General features: G+C 51.8%; 1 protein-coding gene across 1 annotated transcript; it reads left to right on the top strand.

The window, feature by feature from the left end:
* The first annotated feature begins 12,881 nt into the window (after positions 1 to 12,881).
* On the top strand, positions 12,882 to 17,543 carry LOC123124972 (aquaporin NIP3-1). Its single transcript, XM_044545519.1, has 4 exons — positions 12,882 to 13,770; positions 16,384 to 16,809; positions 16,901 to 16,962; positions 17,053 to 17,543. The coding sequence occupies exons 1-4, from the start codon at positions 13,558 to 13,560 to the stop codon at positions 17,246 to 17,248; spliced, it is 897 nt and encodes a 298-aa protein (XP_044401454.1). The 5' UTR covers positions 12,882 to 13,557; the 3' UTR covers positions 17,249 to 17,543.
* The last annotated feature ends 342 nt before the right edge of the window (positions 17,544 to 17,885 follow it).

Here is a 17,885-nt window from a genome sequence, read left to right as displayed (position 1 = left end):
AGATTTGAGCAAATGTGACAATTCCTATGGATGAAAATGAGGGGATCGGAGGAGATTACCTTAAGGGAGGGGTTGGCTTCGAAATCCACGGTGTGTGGCGGATTTGCAAGATTTGAGAAGGATTTGAGAGGGGGGAGAGGGGAAGAGAGGAGGGCCGCAAGTCTAAGGGTTTGGGTCGGGTGGGGGTGTGTGGGGTGGGGGTGGGAGGGGAGAGAGGGTGGGGCCAGCCCAAGTGGAACACAGACTGTGCAGCGCCCAAGAGCTAGGCGCTGCACATTACAGGTGTGTGGCGCCTAGACCTTAGGCGTTGCACAGGTGCGTGTGGGGCCGCAACTGAACCAGGGCTGCCACGCTGGCAGGATGTGCGACGCCTAAGGGAAGGTCGCTGCACAGTAGGGTGCGGCGCCCGACTGTCGGGCGTCACACCAAAGGGTCAGCAGAGTGAAATTTTTTCGTGATCAGGTCAGTTTGTGATTTGATTTCTATCTGATATGTGATTTCTGCCGCAGTCCAAGGCCTGGGTGGACTTTGGTTCCGGCGGCAGGGCAGGTTCAACAGGGGAAATGATGATGATGATGCAGGTAGCTGAAGGCGTGGGAGCAGTTGGCGTGCCGCTGGATCTCATGGCTGACGGATCATTTCAATTTCCAGGGAAAAGCAAAAGCGACGCCTACGCTACATCGATCCAGTGCTTTCGCTTTTTTCTCTGACGCTGGCTGCCAATGGCGATCAAGGCTACTCCTACATGCATCGATCGATACACTACGACGGAAAGGATCACGTCTGGAGAGTGCATCTTGGTCAATGCACACCGGCAGTTTTAACGCGAAACAAGGGGTGGGGGGGGGGGGGGGGGGGGGTCGGGCGTCGACCAAATGACAAGAGCAGCGGTGGACTGTGCCGTTTCAGCGAGGGGCTTGTTCAGACTGAACCAACCGATGGTTCAGAGCAAAAGCAGCCATATAGATAGCCCACTGTAGGAACAGTTCGTCCACTGCCATCACGCCCATGGATTGATCCATCCGTGTAGTGCAGGTCACACAAAGGCGCTAGGAGCTAAGCTAACCTCGCACAAAGCCAAGCTACGACGCGCCCTCTCAGCTCCCGCTAGCTAGCTAGCTCCATGACTAGAGCACGAAACGACGGGGAAAGCAGCGGCGTGCGTGAGGTTTTGCTTGCCCCTCGCCTCTCCGTCGTCGCGAGATGACTGACATGCGAATCTGTCCGCTTATCTGCGGCGAGGAGTCACCCGCTGCCCGGGTAATTCTGCGCCGGGCGCACGCCATTCCGCCAGTACTGTCCTTCCCTACGGCTACGGCGTCGAGTGTCAGTGGCTAGCCAAGGAAGGCATCGTCTGAAACGTGTGCCGCCGATCATACCCTGCCTATTTGCGTCAGGAAATTGAGCTTGCAGAAGAATGTAACACTCGATCTCCGCTGCAGCTGCTGCCCATTTGATTTTCTTTAAGGCCGCTGCGCTTTTTGCTTCAGATGCTTCTGCACACTGAACTATTCGCAGAGTGTAAAGCGCGCGTGGATTAGTGGGCGAAACTATACATCGGCGGGATCGTGAGATCTGCCGCGCAAAGATTGTTCCGCGGACGATTGTCGGTCCACGGTGCAAGCACAATCTTTTAATCGCGGTGTCAGCAGCTAAGCTAACCTAGGTTACGTACGTTCTTCAGAGAAAAGCCGCTTTGTCAAATCGGGGCATCGCTTTACGCACACAATACGTGTGTGATTCTTCAAGCTTTTTTTTTTGAGGGAAAGGTGATTTCTTCGATCTGGCCCGCAGAGCATTTAAGGAAGAGGCTTTTGTGATTAATTAGCCCGAGAATGATTGGTGTTATCATCGTGAAAAAATAATGATTGGTGGTAGCACTCATACAAGCTGTCCGGTCGAGAAGGAAACAGTTGGCTTACAGTTTGCTGCACACTCTCTGTTGTTCAGATTTCGAACCGGGGAGGTTTGTTTCAGCCGTTCATCGATCTGATCTCCCGGTATTCGTCAATCAGCATTCATTGGAGTAGATTCAAGCTCCCATCACTGGATTCGTTGATCTCGACGGCTTGATCGCATTATCCACATTTGGAACGGGGGTGGAGTGTCGATGCCACTGTCATGAAGTGAATGTGTACATGGCCATTTCTCCATTCATTTCATACCGACTACTACTTGCTGTTCCTAAGTCAGAGAGGTATTAAAAAGGTAACCAAACAACGATTTGAGCAAGTGGAGATTGTGAGGGTAGGTGACTACCGTTACCTGGACATTGCCAAAACCAGACACCGGTAATCCAGCATGAGTCGTGCTGCGAAACCAACACAGCACATGACATGATCAAGTGGACAGACCCGAACACTTTTTTATTTTCCTCTGATTGAGTCTTAGTAACTCTCTAGGCAGCATGAGTAGTATACGTTGATGCACGAAGGTTTTCCTCCGTTTATTGAGGAGCAAACTTGGTGTGTGGTCGAACCACGTATCAAGAAATATCTTGATACTAATTAAAAAATTCTGAGGACCATGTTTATCTTGGTACTCATACTGAAATGGCCGTATGCATCCCTAGTTGGTGCAGAGGCTGGAAAGTGAAAATCTCTTCCATTTTCTTAGAACCGAGAGTCTCGCGTCCCTCTCGCGTCGCCTCCCCGCGGGCGACTCGGGAGGGCTCAGCCGCCGCCGCCTAGTCCCTCCAGCGTCCTTCTCCCCCTCCGCCGTTGCCGGTGGTCGGGGCCGGGCAAAGCCCGTGCGTGCGATGGCGGCGGCGGAGGGTCTCTCCTCCCATTCCTGGATCTGCGACGGCGTGGGCGTCCTGATCCGCGGGGTGCGGCCCTCTCGACGGTGTGGCGAATCCCGGAGGGGGCGGACTCGCGGCGGTGCACGCGTGCCCAGATCCATGGGTGTGGGACTCCCAGCAGCGTGCGGGCTCCCGACGGCAGCGGGACCGGTCGATGGCGGGCTTGAGCGATGGCGTCGGCCACGCAGTGCCGGATCTCGTCGCTCGTGGCGGATCTCGCCACTCCGGCCTTCATGGAGGGACCTGGACCAGGGGCGGCGACCCCGTTAGGCATGGCGACGACGCCCTCGGCTGGCGATGTTCGCGGGGGGTGGATGAACGACGTCTTGACCGCGTGGGCGGTGAGTCGCCGGTGGATCTCCTCCGCGCTATAGACTCTCTCCCGCTGCAGTTGATGGCTTACGATCGCGGTCGTCGGCCTCGGTGCGTTCGCGGGGGCTGGTAGAGGTGACATCGGACCGAAGGAAACTCTGGATGACTCGTTCATCCCGACGGAGGCGACGACCAGGGTCGATGTTCTCCTCCTTGCAGGCGCCGTCGAGGTCCCTGCCCTCCACCCCGACCCCATGCCCAGGTGAAAACCCTAAATCCCTTAGATTGGGTGGCGGCGGCACCGCGTGTGTCGTACCCTTCTTGGAGGCGCCGCCTGGGGCGTTTGGGTGCTCGGTTTGAGGAACGGCAGGGGAAGGGGATGAGACCAGTGGCAATAGGTGGTGTTTCGTGTCGGAGGAGCGACGTGGCATCTGGCACGTCGACAACGGCGGGTCTCAGCGGCATGCAGCAGCGGGGTCTCGCCGGTGGGCGTGTGATGATGGACGAGCGTGGGATGATGACATTGTCTGGCGTCGTGGTGGCGTCGACGGCAGCTAGACCGGGCAAGGTAGATGCAGCAGTACAACAATGAGGATGGATTGATGGAAAGTGACTGCGGCTGCCTCATACCCGGCAAGCGTCTTGGTTCAGGAGTGCGTCGGACTGGTAGGTGCCTGAGGGAGTCCTGGATTAGGGGGTGTCCGGATGGCCGGACTATGACCTTTGGCCGGACTCCCGGACTATGAAGATACACGATTGAAGACTTCGTCCCGTGTCCGAATAGGACTTTCCTTGGCATGGAAGGCAAGCTTGGCGATTCGATATGAAGATCTCCTCCCATTGTAACCGACTCTGTGTAACCCTAGCCCTCTCAGGTGTCTATATAAACCGGAGAGTTTTAGTCCGTAGGACGAACAACAATCATACCATAGGCTAGCTTCTAGGGTTTAGCCTCTCTGATCTCGTGGTAGATCAACTCTTGTACTACCCATATCATCAATATTAATCAAGCAGGAGTAGGGTTTTACCTCCATCGAGAGGGCCCGAACCTGGGTAAAAACATCGTGTCCCTTGTCTCCTGTTACCATCCGCCTAGACGCACAGTTCGGGACCCCCTACCCAAGATCCGCCGGTTTTGACACCGACATTGGTGCTTTCATTGGTGCTTTCATTGCCTCAAGAAAAAAAAGCAGCAGCTTAGAGCTGACCAAGACTTGCTAGCCGACAGATGGACTGAAGTCCTGGCGGCCGAAGAGTATAAACTCGAATGCCCCTCCAAGAGCTACCCAAAGCGCAGGCTGCTACCCCAACTTGAGAAGGAAGCAACTAAACCTACATCACCAGCGTACGATGCGCCCGATCGGCCACCCCGTGGCCGCGACAGAGAGGCCTTCAGGCCCTCGACCCAAGCCGCACCCCGGCACCGCTCAAAAAATACCAGAGTGCGGGGAGACGCAACAGACCTGCGAGACATATTGGAGAATAAGGCAAGGCAAACAAGATCGATCTACGGATCGCGTGGGTGCCCCACTTCACGTGATGATAACCGTCACGCCGGATATGATAAATACGGCCAGGCCGAACACAGAAGACAAAGCTCATCCGAGCTGCGTCGCGATATAGCCCAGTATAGGGGCGCCGCACACCCACTATGCTTCAAAGACGAAGTAATGGATCATCAAATCCCCGAGGGTTTTAAACCCGTCAACATCGAATCATACGATGGCACAACAGATCCCGCGGTATGGATCGATGATTATCTCCTTCATATTCACATGGCCCGTGGTGATGATCTACACGCCATCAAATACCTCCCGCTCAAGCTTAAAGGACCAGCTCGGCATTGGCTTAACAGCCTGCCAGCAGAGTCAATTAGTTGCTGGGAGGACCTGGAATCCGCGTTCCTTGACAACTTCTAAGGCACTTATGTGCGACCACCAGACGCCGATGACCTTGGCCACATAATCCAGTAGCCAGAGGAGTCGGCCAGACAATTCTGGACACGGTTCCTAACCAAGAAAAATCAAATAGTCGACTGTCCGGACGCCGAGGCCCTTGCAGCCTTCAGACACAACATCCGAGACGAATGGCTCGCCCGGCACCTAGGATAAGAGAAGCCGAAATCTATGGCAGCCCTCACAACACTCATGACCCGCTTTTGCCCGGGAGAAGACAGCTGGCTAGCTTGTAGCAATAACATAACAAAGAGCCCTGGCAATTCGGATACCAAGGACAACAACGGCAGGTCACGTCGCAACAAACACAAACGCCGCATTAACAGCGACAACACTGAGGATACAACAGTTAATGCCGGATTCAGAGGCTCTAAACCCGGTCAGCGGAAGAAGCCATTCAAAAGAAACCCTCCGGGACCATCCAGTTTAGACCGGATACTCGATCGCTCGTGCCAGATACACGGCACCCCCGAACAACCAGCCAACCACACCAACAGAGATTGTTGGGTGTTCAAGCAGGCAGGCAAGTTAAGTGCCAAAATCAGAGACAAGGGGTTGCATAGCGATGACGAGGAGGGGCCCCGGCCACCGAACAACAGAGGACAGAAGGGTTCCCCCCCGCAAGTGCGGACAGTGAACATGATATACGCAACCCATATCCCCACAAGGGAGCGGAAGCGTGCTCTCAAGGACGTCTATGCGTTGGAGCTGGTCGCTCCGAAGTTCAACCCATGGTCCTCCTGCCCGATCACTTTTGATCAAAGGGACCACCCCACTAGCATCCGTCACGGCGGATTCCCCGCATTGGTCCTAGACCCAATCATTGATGGATTTCACCTCACTAGAGTCCTCATGGACGGCGGCAGCAGCCTGAACCTGCTTTATCAGGATACAGTGCGGAAAATGGGCATAGATCCCTCAAGGATTAAACCCACAAAGACAACCTTTAAAGGAGTCATACCAGGTGTAGAAGCCAGCTGTACAGGCTCGTTTACTCTCGAAGTGGTCTTAAGATCCCCGGATAATTTCCGAAGCAAAGAGTTAATCTTCGACATAGTCCCATTCCGAAGTGACTATCACGCCCTGCTCGGACGAACCGCATTTGCGAAATTCAATGCGGTGCCGCACTACGCATATCTCAAGCTCAAGATGCCAGGCCCTCGCGGAGTCATCACGGTAAACGGAAACACCGAACGCTCCCTCCGAACGGAGGAGCACATGGCGGCCCTGGCGGCGGAAGTTCAAAGTAGCCTGTCAAGGCAATTCCCCAATCCGGGTGTTAAGCGTCCGGACAACGTCAAGCGCGCCCGAAGTAACCTACAACAAAACCGGATGGCATGCTCCGAGCAAGCATAGCAGTGCAGCCCCAACCCCAGCCCTCGCCAGATGGCGATAGCGGTACCACGCGTACATAACTACGCTTTGGAAATACCATGGGCATAAGGGGAGGGGCACAACTACGACACTCCCAGAATGCGGCTTAACCGCACTAGGGGCTCCCTATTCTGCCGTTTCTTTTTTATTTTTTTATTTCAGGACCCAACTATCCAGAAGGCCTGTCCGGCAATACACTCGCCGAACACACGATGCAACAGCCAGGGAGACCGCAGGCCACGTCAAATGTCCAGGTGGTCTCTATAACGAGCTAAATACCCGCTTTACTTAAAGGTCTGACAGCTTGCCCCTGGAGGGGGATATGTCAAATAATAACACCCCTTGCTTACTGCACTATTTGTATCATTCTGCTTTCATAGCAGCCCCCCTTTAATAAACAATATATAGCTCTTATCTAATATTGTATTCATCTATTTTTATACAAATATGTTCAGTCATGACATTGTGCAATCGTACACTATGGTACGGCCAATACACCAGGGGCTTCAGCACCCCATAACACGGTGTGAGAAGACCGAACACTCTCATGAGTGCGGCACCCCGAACTTATAGCACTATATGCATCAGCTCCGAATCATGTCTTGGATCAATAGTTGGGTTTGCCCGGCTCCCATGTTTTGGTACCTTACGTTCCGCAATGTTGGCTAAGGTAGCGCTGGGAGAACTACTGCAATTGTGCCCCAGTTGAGCTGGGTTAACACCTCAGTAGAGAAAGCTAAAACTGACTGTCATGATAATGCGAGAGACCGGTCGCTGTTCGCAAGGTTTTTTTGAGTTCTTAAAGACTTATGCCGCTTCGAGCGAGGAGCCGGATTTATCCGTCCCAGGCGTGGATAGCACCCCGAACTCGGTCTTCCGAAAACTAGGGGCTTCGCAGAAATTTAAAATTATAGAATTCTATGGCTAAGTGAGAGTGATAAAGCACTATAAGCCCGATGGCCTCGTTGTTGTGCTGAGCGCCTCCCTAGATGAACCCAAAAATGGGAACAAGAGCGCTCAGGTTTATCCCGAACACCCCAGCACTCGTGGCATGGGGGCAGAAGCCGACGACTTGCATCTCTCAGATTTAATAAATGGCCGCACAGAAGGTAATATTTCAAATTAACAAGCGTTGCTTAGCGCATATGAACAAAGTTTTCAGCGCACAGGATAACAGATGCGAGTCTACTCAAAAATTACATCTTTGGAGCATTCACCCGCTATAATGCGGGCACCCTTCAGGACACCCTCATAATACATCTCGGGCGTGCGATACTCCTTGCCCAGTGGTGGCGGGTCCGTCACAAGCTTCTCGGCGTCCATCTTCCCCCAGTGCACTTTAGCACGGGCAAGGGCCCGACGGGCACCTTCAATACAGACGGAGCGCTTGATGACTTCAATCCAGGGACAAGCGTCCACCAACTGCCGCACCAGACCGAAGTAGCTCCCAGGCATGGCTTCTCCTGGCCACAGCCGAACTATGAGGCCCTTCATGGCCTATTCGGCCACCTTGTGGAGCTCGACCAGCTGCTTCAGCTGGTCGCTCAGGGGCACCGGATGTCCGGCCTCAGCATATTGAGACCAGAACACCTTTTCCGTCGAGCTCCCCTCCTCGGCGCGGTAGAACGCGGCAGCATCAGACACACTACGGGGCAGATCGGTGAACGCTCCTGGAGAGCTCCGGATTCGGGTAAGTAACAGATAATTCACTTTTATATGCTTGCTTTGCATAAAGAATGCCTTACCCGCCGCTATCTTCTTTATCGCCTCGATCTCCTGGAGGGCCTTCTGGGCTTCGGCCTTAGCGGTTTTGGCACTCTCAAGAGCCAAGGCAAGCTCGGACTCTCGAGTCTTCGAGTCACGCTCCAAACTCTCGTGTTTCTCCACGAGGGCCTGGAGCTCTAGCTGTACCTCCACCACCCGTGCCTCCTGTTTCTCTCGCTCAGTGCGCTCCAATGCTGCACTGTTTTCGGCCTTGGACACCGCCTCCTTCAGGGTCGCCACCTCAGACGTGGTCCCTGCAACATTCACGTTGGTCCTGTTATTATTTGCAACCAAGTATTTATATATACATTTACACAAGGTACTACGTACCCTCCTTGTCCTCGAGCTGCTTCTTGGCATGGCCGAGCTCGTTCTCGGACCGCTCGAGGCTCTTCTTCAATGTATCGACCTCCGCACTCTGTGCGGCAGAGGTCAGCAGCGCAGCCTGCATTCCCATATTGACACATTTATGTTAGACTCCTGCATATATCTTTTTAGATCCTCGGCTCGAATTTTCTTTTCGAACGCCGAACTGAGCATCAGGGGCTACTGTCTATGCCGTAACATTTTTATATGTTTTACATACCTCGAAGCCTGTTAGCAGGCTGGTACAGGCTTCTGTCAGTCCGCTCTTGGCGGACTGAACCTTCTGAATCACCGCACTCATAACAGTATGGTGCTCCTCGTCAATGGAGGCGCCGTTAAGCACCTCCAGCAAGTTGTCCGGCGTCTCCGGTTGGACGGAGGCCGCCGATGTCGTAGGCACGCCTTTCTTACGAAGGCGCTGCCTGCCGGTCTCTAGAACCGTTGTTGGTTCTGGAGCGGTGTCCGGCCTAGGGCCGGACTTAGATCCCTCTGGGGTTTTACCCCCCTTTGGGCTTGGAGTCCGGGAGGTCGCCTTGTGGCGCCTCCAGGACCACCTCCTCTTGGTTTAGCCCCTTTTGGGACTCCACCTCAGCGTCGTCTGTAGGGAGAGGGGAGGAGGCCGTCGGAAGTGAAGCGCTATTCACATTCGACGAGTCTAGGGAGCCGCTCGACGAATCGCCGAGCTGAGCCCAGGGCGGACTGCATAATTGAATTTAGCGTCAGAAGGTGCCATACATCAGAGGAGCGCCATAAGTTATTCTGGTATCCGGATACTTACGATTTTGCCAGGGGCTTGACCCTGGATGGCCATTCCTCCCCGCCGTCTTCGGCATCGGAGGCGTAGTCCGGCAGAAGGGTCCTCCCCTTCTTGGACCCTCCGCCCCCCAGTTGGGGCGGCCTTCCTTTTCTTTCCTCCCCTCGCTGGAGGGGGTGAGGCTTCTTCTTCTTCTTCCTCCTCCTCCTCCTTGTCCTCAGAGGCGGAGGGGGCTTCGGGGTTGTCGGGCGATGAATCCGACACCACCATGCGTCGGGAACTCTTCCGGGTCCCCGTGGCCTTCTTCTTGGCCTTCTTCTCCGGCACCACGTGAGGTGCCGGAACCAGCAGCTTCGTCAAGCGCGCGTCTGCTGGGCCTTTGGGCAAAGGGGTCGGGCAATCAAACTGCCTGGATGTCCTCTTCCAGTCTTGTCAAAGGAACAGGAGTTTAGATCCTACATAAAATCAAACCATGAAAATCAAATGTCCCAAGAAATACTAAATGCGAGCTTACTTCGGTGGCTTGGCGCTTGGCGCAGAATCCACGGTCTTCGGTGACGGGTGGGGAGACCTCGAAGCTCTTGAATAGCACCTTCCAAGCGTCCTCGTGCTTTGTGTCGAAAAGCCGGGACAGAGTCTGGTGCTTGGCCGGGTCGAACTCCCACAAGGTGAAGGCTCGTCGTTGACACGGAAGAATCCGGCGGAAGAGCATGACCTGGACTACGTTGACAAGCTTAACCTTCTTGTTCACCAGGTCCCGGACGCAGGTTTGGAGTCCGGTCACCTCTCCTGGACTACCCCATGACAGGCCCGTCTCCTTCCAAGATGTGAGCCGAGTGGGGATGCCGGATCGAAATTCGGGGACCGCTGCCCATTCAGGGTCACGCGGCTCGGTGATGTAGAACCACCCCGATTGCTATCCTTTGATGGTCTCTACGAAGGCGCCCTCGAGCCATGTGACGTTGGCTATTTTGCCCACCATGGCGCCTCCGCACTCCGCTTGACGTCCGCCCACGACCTTCGGCTTGACGCTGAAGATCTTCAGCCATAGGCCAAAGTGAGGCTGGATGCGGAGGAAGGCCTCACACACGACGATGAACGCCGAAATGTTGAGGATGAAGTTCGGGGCCAGATCGTGAAAGTCCAGGCCGTAGTAGAACATGAGCCCCCGGACGAACGGGTGAAGGGGAAAGCCCAGTCCGCGAAGGAAATGGGGGAGAAACACGACCCTCTCATGGGGCCTAGGGGTGGGGACGAGTTGCCCCTCCTCAGGAAGCCGGTGCGCGATGTCATCAGACAAGTATTCGCCCTTCCTCAACTTTTTGATTTGCCCCTCCGTGACGGAGGAGGCCATCCATCTACCTCCCGCTCCGGACATGATTGGAGAAGGGTTGAGGTGGGAAGTGCGGACCTGGGCGCTGGAGCTGGAGTGCGCGGATGGACAAGCAAGGGAGGAAGAAGGCGTGAATGGAAAGGGTGGATCCTTATCCCCTTATATGGGCGGCCGAGACTATGAGCCCCCACCAGTCTAATAAAACTCGCTTATCTCCCAAACGCCGCGGTTGATGGCGCGGTTGGGTTACCCACGCCCGTATTGATGAGAATCCCGGAATAAGGGGACACGATCTCTGCTTTGACAAGACGTGCCAAGGAAACCGCCTCGCTAAACGCGCTGAGGTGGAACAGTAAAACGATTCGAATAAAGGCCTGGCCGTGGCGTGATGTCACGCTGCGGAGTACGTCAGTAGATTAGATTTGTGCAAATATTATTCTCTCTACGGTGGCATGTGGAACTTATTTTGCACAGCCGGACACTATCCTTGTGTTCAACATCTTCTATGGAATATTTGGAGGAGGAACCCGCCTTGCAATGCCGAAGATAATTTGCGCGTCGGACTCGTCGTCATTGAAGACTGGTTCAGGGGCTACTGAGGGAGTCCTGGATTAGGGGTGTCCGGATGGCCGGACTATGACCTTTGGCCGGACTCCCGGACTATGAAGAAGATACAAGATTGTAGACTTCGTCTCGTGTCCGGATAGGACTTTCCTTGGCGTGGAAGGCAAGCTTGGCGATTCGATATGAAGATCTCCTCCCATTGTAACCGACTCTGTGTAACCCTAGCCCTCTCCGGTGTCTATATAAACCGGAGAGTTTTAGTCCGTAGGACGAACAACAATCATACCATAGGCTAGCTTCTTGGGTTTAGCCTCTCTGATCTCGTGGTAGATCAACTCTTGTACTACCCATATCATCAATATTAATCAAGCAGGAGTAGGGTTTTACCTCCATCGAGAGGTCCCGAACCTGGGTAAAAACATCGTGTCCCTTGTCTCCTGTTACCATCCGCCTAGACGCACAGTTCGGGACCCCCTACCCGAGATCCGCCGATTTTGACACCGACAGTGCCCCATACCCGGCAGGCGTCTTGGTTGGGACCCTAGGTCTTAGATGTTAGATTTGGTTGTGATGTCTGTTTGGTATTAGGCCCAAACTATCAGCATCCCTACATCAACTGGATAGAAGTAGCGACAGATGTTGGCTAGACGGTGGCTTTAGTCTTACTGTTGTATGACTTTGTAAGGTATTGTGTAAATAATTAATAAAGTGGTTGCATGCATAGGAGTAGCGACAGATGTTGACTAGACGGTCGCTTTAGTTTTACTGTTGTATGACTTTGTAAGGCAGTGTGTAAATAATTAATAAAGTGATTGCATGCATCGTCTAGATGCAGAGGCCGGGGGTCATCCTCTTTTTTTTTAAAATATAAAAAATGAGTAGTATACAGTATGCCGTTAGCAGTGTATACTTATTAAGTGCTAACTGCATCAGTTCTCAATGCATCTAGTACAGTAAAAATCAAGGACAATGGCTCGGTGTGCTCGGGTAAATAATTTTGTTGCGTGACCACGGATGTATAATATGGTTAGGAACCTTCGGGCTCAGAAGAGTGAAAGATCGCCTGATTGCGCGTCCCCCTACATGCATGGCCGACACTGGGTGATATCATATTGTAATATTTCCTCGATCAAACTGCACGCGCATAGTTCCAAACACCGGGTGATATCATGCAATAATTTAACAACAGCATCATTTGACCGGGGATCCGATTAAACAAGCAGCAATGATCAATGTCGCGCCAGCACAATAACGGAGCAAAATGCCAGTACTACGTTGATTGAAGCGACTCTTTGCATGCCGGCGTCACGCCGCATTGTTTGATCGACGAAAAACGATGGCTCGAGAAACTTAGTGAAGATGTTCTCTTCAGTTTGGCTTTATCTCGTTCAAAGTTATCTGATGAATCGCCCGCTCCACTTCACTGCTTGTTTGCTTGTCTTAAAACTAATGCTAGTACGTACGATCATCACTCGTTTAATTCAGGGATTTACTGATGACGCGATCTCAACCCTCTCCATGTCTTGTGATTAGTCGGCGTGCATTATTGAAGAGCAGTTGGGGAGAGAAAGATGCCTCGAGAAGTGGAGGAAGCCATTGACCTCGATCCGTCGCCTCATGTGCTCTGCTACTTCGGCTATATAGATAGACAGCTTCGTCCACACCCACTCCATCCCTCCCATTCCACTGCTCCTTCCTCCTCGCCTTCGACCGCCATTGACACCACCTGCATTTCCACTTCCCGTTCCTGTTCCTGCAACCCGAATGCGCTTCCATTTTTCCTCTGCTCCAACCCTAGAGTGACCGGTCCTCTTCTTGAGATAGAGCTGGGCACCATTTCCCTTCCGCTTCCTTAGCCAAACCTTGAGAAAAAACCTGCGAATCATGTAGAGCCATCTCTAGCATCGACCCAGATCCAACCACAAAAACCACAAAAAAATCAGTCACTTCCTAGTTTCAAAAGGTTGCAGAAAATCTAGCATATCTAGTAGGCTGGATTCACCCGCACCGAGTCCTTAGCACGAAATCTAGAAAAGCCTCCAGATCATGTAAATTTGTCCGCCGTCTTTGCTTGCCATCGAGACAAAAAACCAACAAAAAAAAAGGTTAACAGAAACTCCAATCATGTATCGCTAGTCGTAGCCATCAGTCGCGGTCCTGTGATCCTGCTGGAGATAATCCGTCCATTGCCGTAGCACCACCTTCGCAAAAAACCGTCAAATCATGTAGTTAGTGAGCCTCCTATTTCCGTTCCACCACCACATTCGTCTTGAAAAAACCCCCAAAAAAGAGAGGGAGAAGAGAGAGTTGGCCGCTTGATTAGCAGAGTGGTGTGATGGAGTCGGCGGCTGGGGCGGAGACGCCGAACCTGTCGGCACCGGCGACGCCGGGGACGCCGGCACCGCTGTTCGCGGGGGCGCGGGTGGACTCGCTGTCGTACGAGCGCAAGTCGATGCCGCGGTGCAGGTGCCTGCCGGTGGATGCGTGGATGTCGTCCAACGCCTGCGTCGTGGAGATCCCCGCGCCGGACGTCTCGCTCCCCCGCAAGGTACGCCGGACGTCGCGCTCGCGGCCATGCACGTGCACATTGCCACGCCATATTCGGCCTCTCTCTCAGTATCGCTCTCTGCAATATTTTATTTTACTCTTCTGTTGGCCACCCCATGGATGAGCATATATTGCTGTTCTTGTGAGTGCTTTTTTTTATGAGTTCCGTATCTGGAAATGGATTTATCTTCTTTTCCGAAACTGTGCCGGAGACATTTTCCGTATGTAGTACGTAGTACGGGACGGTACAATGTTATGCATGCACACACGGAGCACAAAACACAGCCAGTTTCAGAACGTAGGGTCCTGCTAGAGTGCTAGTGTACAGCACACACCGCAACAGTACAAAAGTTCGTGTCTGGCTCTACGCAGCCATGACTCGCGTAGGCAGATCAGGTGCACAAAATTTGGGCCTGGCACTGCGGGCGCGTAATCGAGAGATATGCTTGTAAACTCTGTGACGCCATACCATTCAGCGTTCAGTCCCTAAACCCAAAGGCATCATGTGTTAAAAAAAGGTTTGAAGTAATAATATTCCCTAACAACCCGGATAGCCACTCCTCTAGTGAACTCGAGGCAAAGTAATTTGCGGAGATCTTAAAATACCATGAGTGCATCACTTACAAATAGCAAAGTACAAATTGGATTTGACGTAAGCCAGTCCAATGTATTCTAACGTCTCAAAAATTAAGTTGAGTAGCTGGAAATTATGCCTTCATTGAAAATTTAGACCTTTAATATCACCATGCTCCTTTATTAAGGAAAGTATGGGAACATGCTTCTATATCATTTTTGTTCTAAGAGTATTAAACTATAGGGGATACTCTTCGCACAATATTTTGCTATAAGATATTGTGGTTGTAGCATTTTTCTTTTGAGGTCATGAAAATTGTGCTAACTTCACAATTTTTGGTAAAAAGAACCCAGAGGAGAGTTCCAATTTGATAAGTGGCATTATACTTTGGAGAAAGTATTTATACACTCCCTCCATTACTTTTTATAAGGCGTTTTTTTAAGAAAGTTTTTTCTTTACGAAGTTTATAGAAAAAGTATTAACACCTACGAAATCGAGTCGGTATTATTAGATCCATCGGGAAATTCATATTTTATTTATTTACTATTGCAGTCATTGACAGTTCCTTGCAAATGTAGTCAAACACACACAAAAATGAATTATGACAAAATAAACTTATAAAAAGGGACGGGAGGGGTACCCAACCTGTGCAATGCAATAAGTTTGCTAGCTCTATAAAAACCTTTGAACTTGGCTTATCCGTTGTTTCCATCCAACTCCTTGCACAACCTTGAACTAAATATGTTGCAATAATTAAAAAATGGTCAAGAAATTTCATCTAAAGTGTCAGGATGCAATAAAAATGTTGCAGATAAATATAGTGTGCTAGAATATCACCAAGATGATCTAACGAGTTTGTCTGAAATAACGGTTCAAAATTTTCAAAAGCGCGTAGCGAATAGTTTTGGAAAATTCTGATGACGTCGTGAATCCAACATACTCCATTTGTTAGTTCTTTTTTGTATGTATAGGTTTGTCAGGAAAATACAATGCATTCTGTTGAGGGCAATTAAGCTGGCCAAATACTGTTTAAATAAACTTAATTTTGTTCTGTATTCTGTTTCTTAGTTTTTTTTAGAACAACATTCACTCTTTTTTCTTTTTTTAGATTATTCTGTCTTTTTTAGTGGACTTGCTATTTCTCTGCTGGGGGCAAATCAAACATACATGGGCCTAACATGGGCTGATTCTGAGATGGTGGGGGGAACATTATTGAGCAATAAAGAGTAAGTGTGTTTTAGCCTAAAAAATGCTAATGTAAGTTGAGACACACTTTTTTTTCCATCAACATGCATGCACTACATGAAAATATATTACTACCCCTAAAAATTGGAAATGATATCCCGAATGTTCGGGATTTGACCATGGCAAATCAAACGTTTTTAATGACAATTTTATTAACAGGAGGATGACAAGTTTAGTTGACATGCCTTGCAACTTTCTGGAAAAAAAAATACACTACACGCCGATTTGCCATGCAATGACACCGTTGATAAGACGATGTGATCTTTGCTTGGAGTTGAAGTACAATTATTTTTCGGGTAAGGTTCCTGTTCCTGGACGTGACATAAGAGGACAAGCATGTCCAAAACTCATAGTTGACTCAATATATCGCCTCAGCCTTCGCCACCCGTGAGCGTCGAGAATGGTTGCTTCCCTTTGGACGTCTCGATCACCTGTGACATGTCCGATCTGACTCTGCCTGCAACTCTGCGTAAAATTATTGGAGAATGATGGTTTACGAAAAACTAGGGAGCATATATAAAATCCAACGGGGTATCGCCATGTGATGGCAAAATCAATTTGTCATTTCAACTTTTATTTAGTGTTTGATGATCAAGACCGCTGAATTCTAACGCAACTTCACAGTTGACAGTCGAACAGACGGAGAAAAAATAATAGGAACTAGAATATGGTACTAGTGCTAGGAAAAAAATCTTATACGGGCTGGGCTTTGTTTGTTCTTTGTCGGACGTACATAGGCCATGAGCCATGACCCACGAATCCTTCAAAACTGACCCATGAATCACAATCGTGCAGCTCGGCGCGGAGTTCGTCGGGACGTTCATCCTCATCTTCTTCGCGACGGCGGCGCCGATCGTGAACCAGAAGTACGGCGGCGTGATCTCGCCGTTCGGGAACGCGGCGTGCGCGGGCCTGGCTGTGACGACCATCATCCTGTCGACGGGCCACATCTCGGGCGCGCACCTGAACCCGTCCCTGACCATCGCCTTCGCAGCGTTCCGCCACTTCCCCTGGCTCCAGGTCCCGGCCTACGTGACGGCCCAGGTGCTGGGCTCCATCTCCGCCGGGTTCGCGCTCAAGGGCGTCTTCCACCCGTTCCTCTCCGGCGGGGTCACCGTCCCCGACGTCACCATCTCCACCGCCCAGGCCCTCTTCACCGAGTTCATCATCACCTTCAACCTCCTCTTCGTCGTCACCGCCGTCGCCACCGACACCCGCGCAGTACGTCGCTAGCTGACCATGGCTGAATCCTCATCGCCACACGCGTGTTCGGTCTGACCATGACTAAATCCTTTGCCGTCGTTGCGTGCAGGTGGGCGAGCTCGCCGGGATCGCGGTGGGAGCCGCCGTGACGCTCAACATCCTCGTGGCCGGGTAAGTTACGCAACGCAACGTGCGTGTGAATGTAACTCTCAGGACAGAGATGTCTCGTGGTCTGTAATGATGACTGTGCGTTCGTGGCAGGCCGACGACGGGAGGGTCGATGAACCCGGTGAGGACGCTGGGGCCGGCGGTGGCCGCGGGGAACTACAGGCAGCTGTGGATATACCTGGTGGCGCCGACGCTGGGCGCGGTGTGCGGCGCCGGCGTGTACAAGCTGGTGAAGCTCAGGGACGTGAACGGCGAGACTCCGCGCCCGCAGCGCAGCTTCCGACGCTGATCCATGTGCACGCAAACTCCGGCCCGTGCATGTACGGTTGGTTGCTGATCAGCAACAACCGGGTGCGTACGGACGCCGGTAAACATATTACTCCTACGATTTCCATGTTCCAGTGCCGCGGACACACCGTGACTGCTAGCATATTTGTGTCCCGTGATTGTAATAAATGAATTAACGCCGTTTTGCTACGTCCAGAACGGCGTGGACTCTGCTTTATTTACTCCTACTAATAGAATGTCCGTGCATTGCTATGATTAAGTGACAGTCCTTTGAATATATATATTGCCTTTATCAATTTCTTTAGCAGATACTATGAGAGCAACTATGCACCAATCCAGTGGCGGAGCTTGGGCTAAAATCAGGGGGGGCATTGGCTAGGAGGGGCAAACAAAATCACAATATGCTGATTTTTAGTGAAAAATGGGTCAAATACATAGGTATATATGCAATTCTTTGAGCTGGAGGGCCACCGCCCAGGTTGGCCCCCATGAAGCTCCGCCACTGCACCAATCGCCTGCATTTTTTTTGGTGGTAAATTTTTGTGATCATCTTCTTCCTCCCTTCGTCTTCCTCCTTCTGTTCCAATGGCCCATCCTCCTACTCTGGGTGTGGCCGATGTCGATGTCTTGCTCTAATC

This window comes from Triticum aestivum, chromosome 1B (assembly GCF_018294505.1).
Source record: "Triticum aestivum cultivar Chinese Spring chromosome 1B, IWGSC CS RefSeq v2.1, whole genome shotgun sequence".
Classification (NCBI taxonomy): Eukaryota; Viridiplantae; Streptophyta; class Magnoliopsida; order Poales; family Poaceae; genus Triticum; species Triticum aestivum.
The sequence above is the reverse complement of the archived record's forward strand: the minus strand, read 5'-3'. Positions and strand labels throughout refer to the sequence as shown.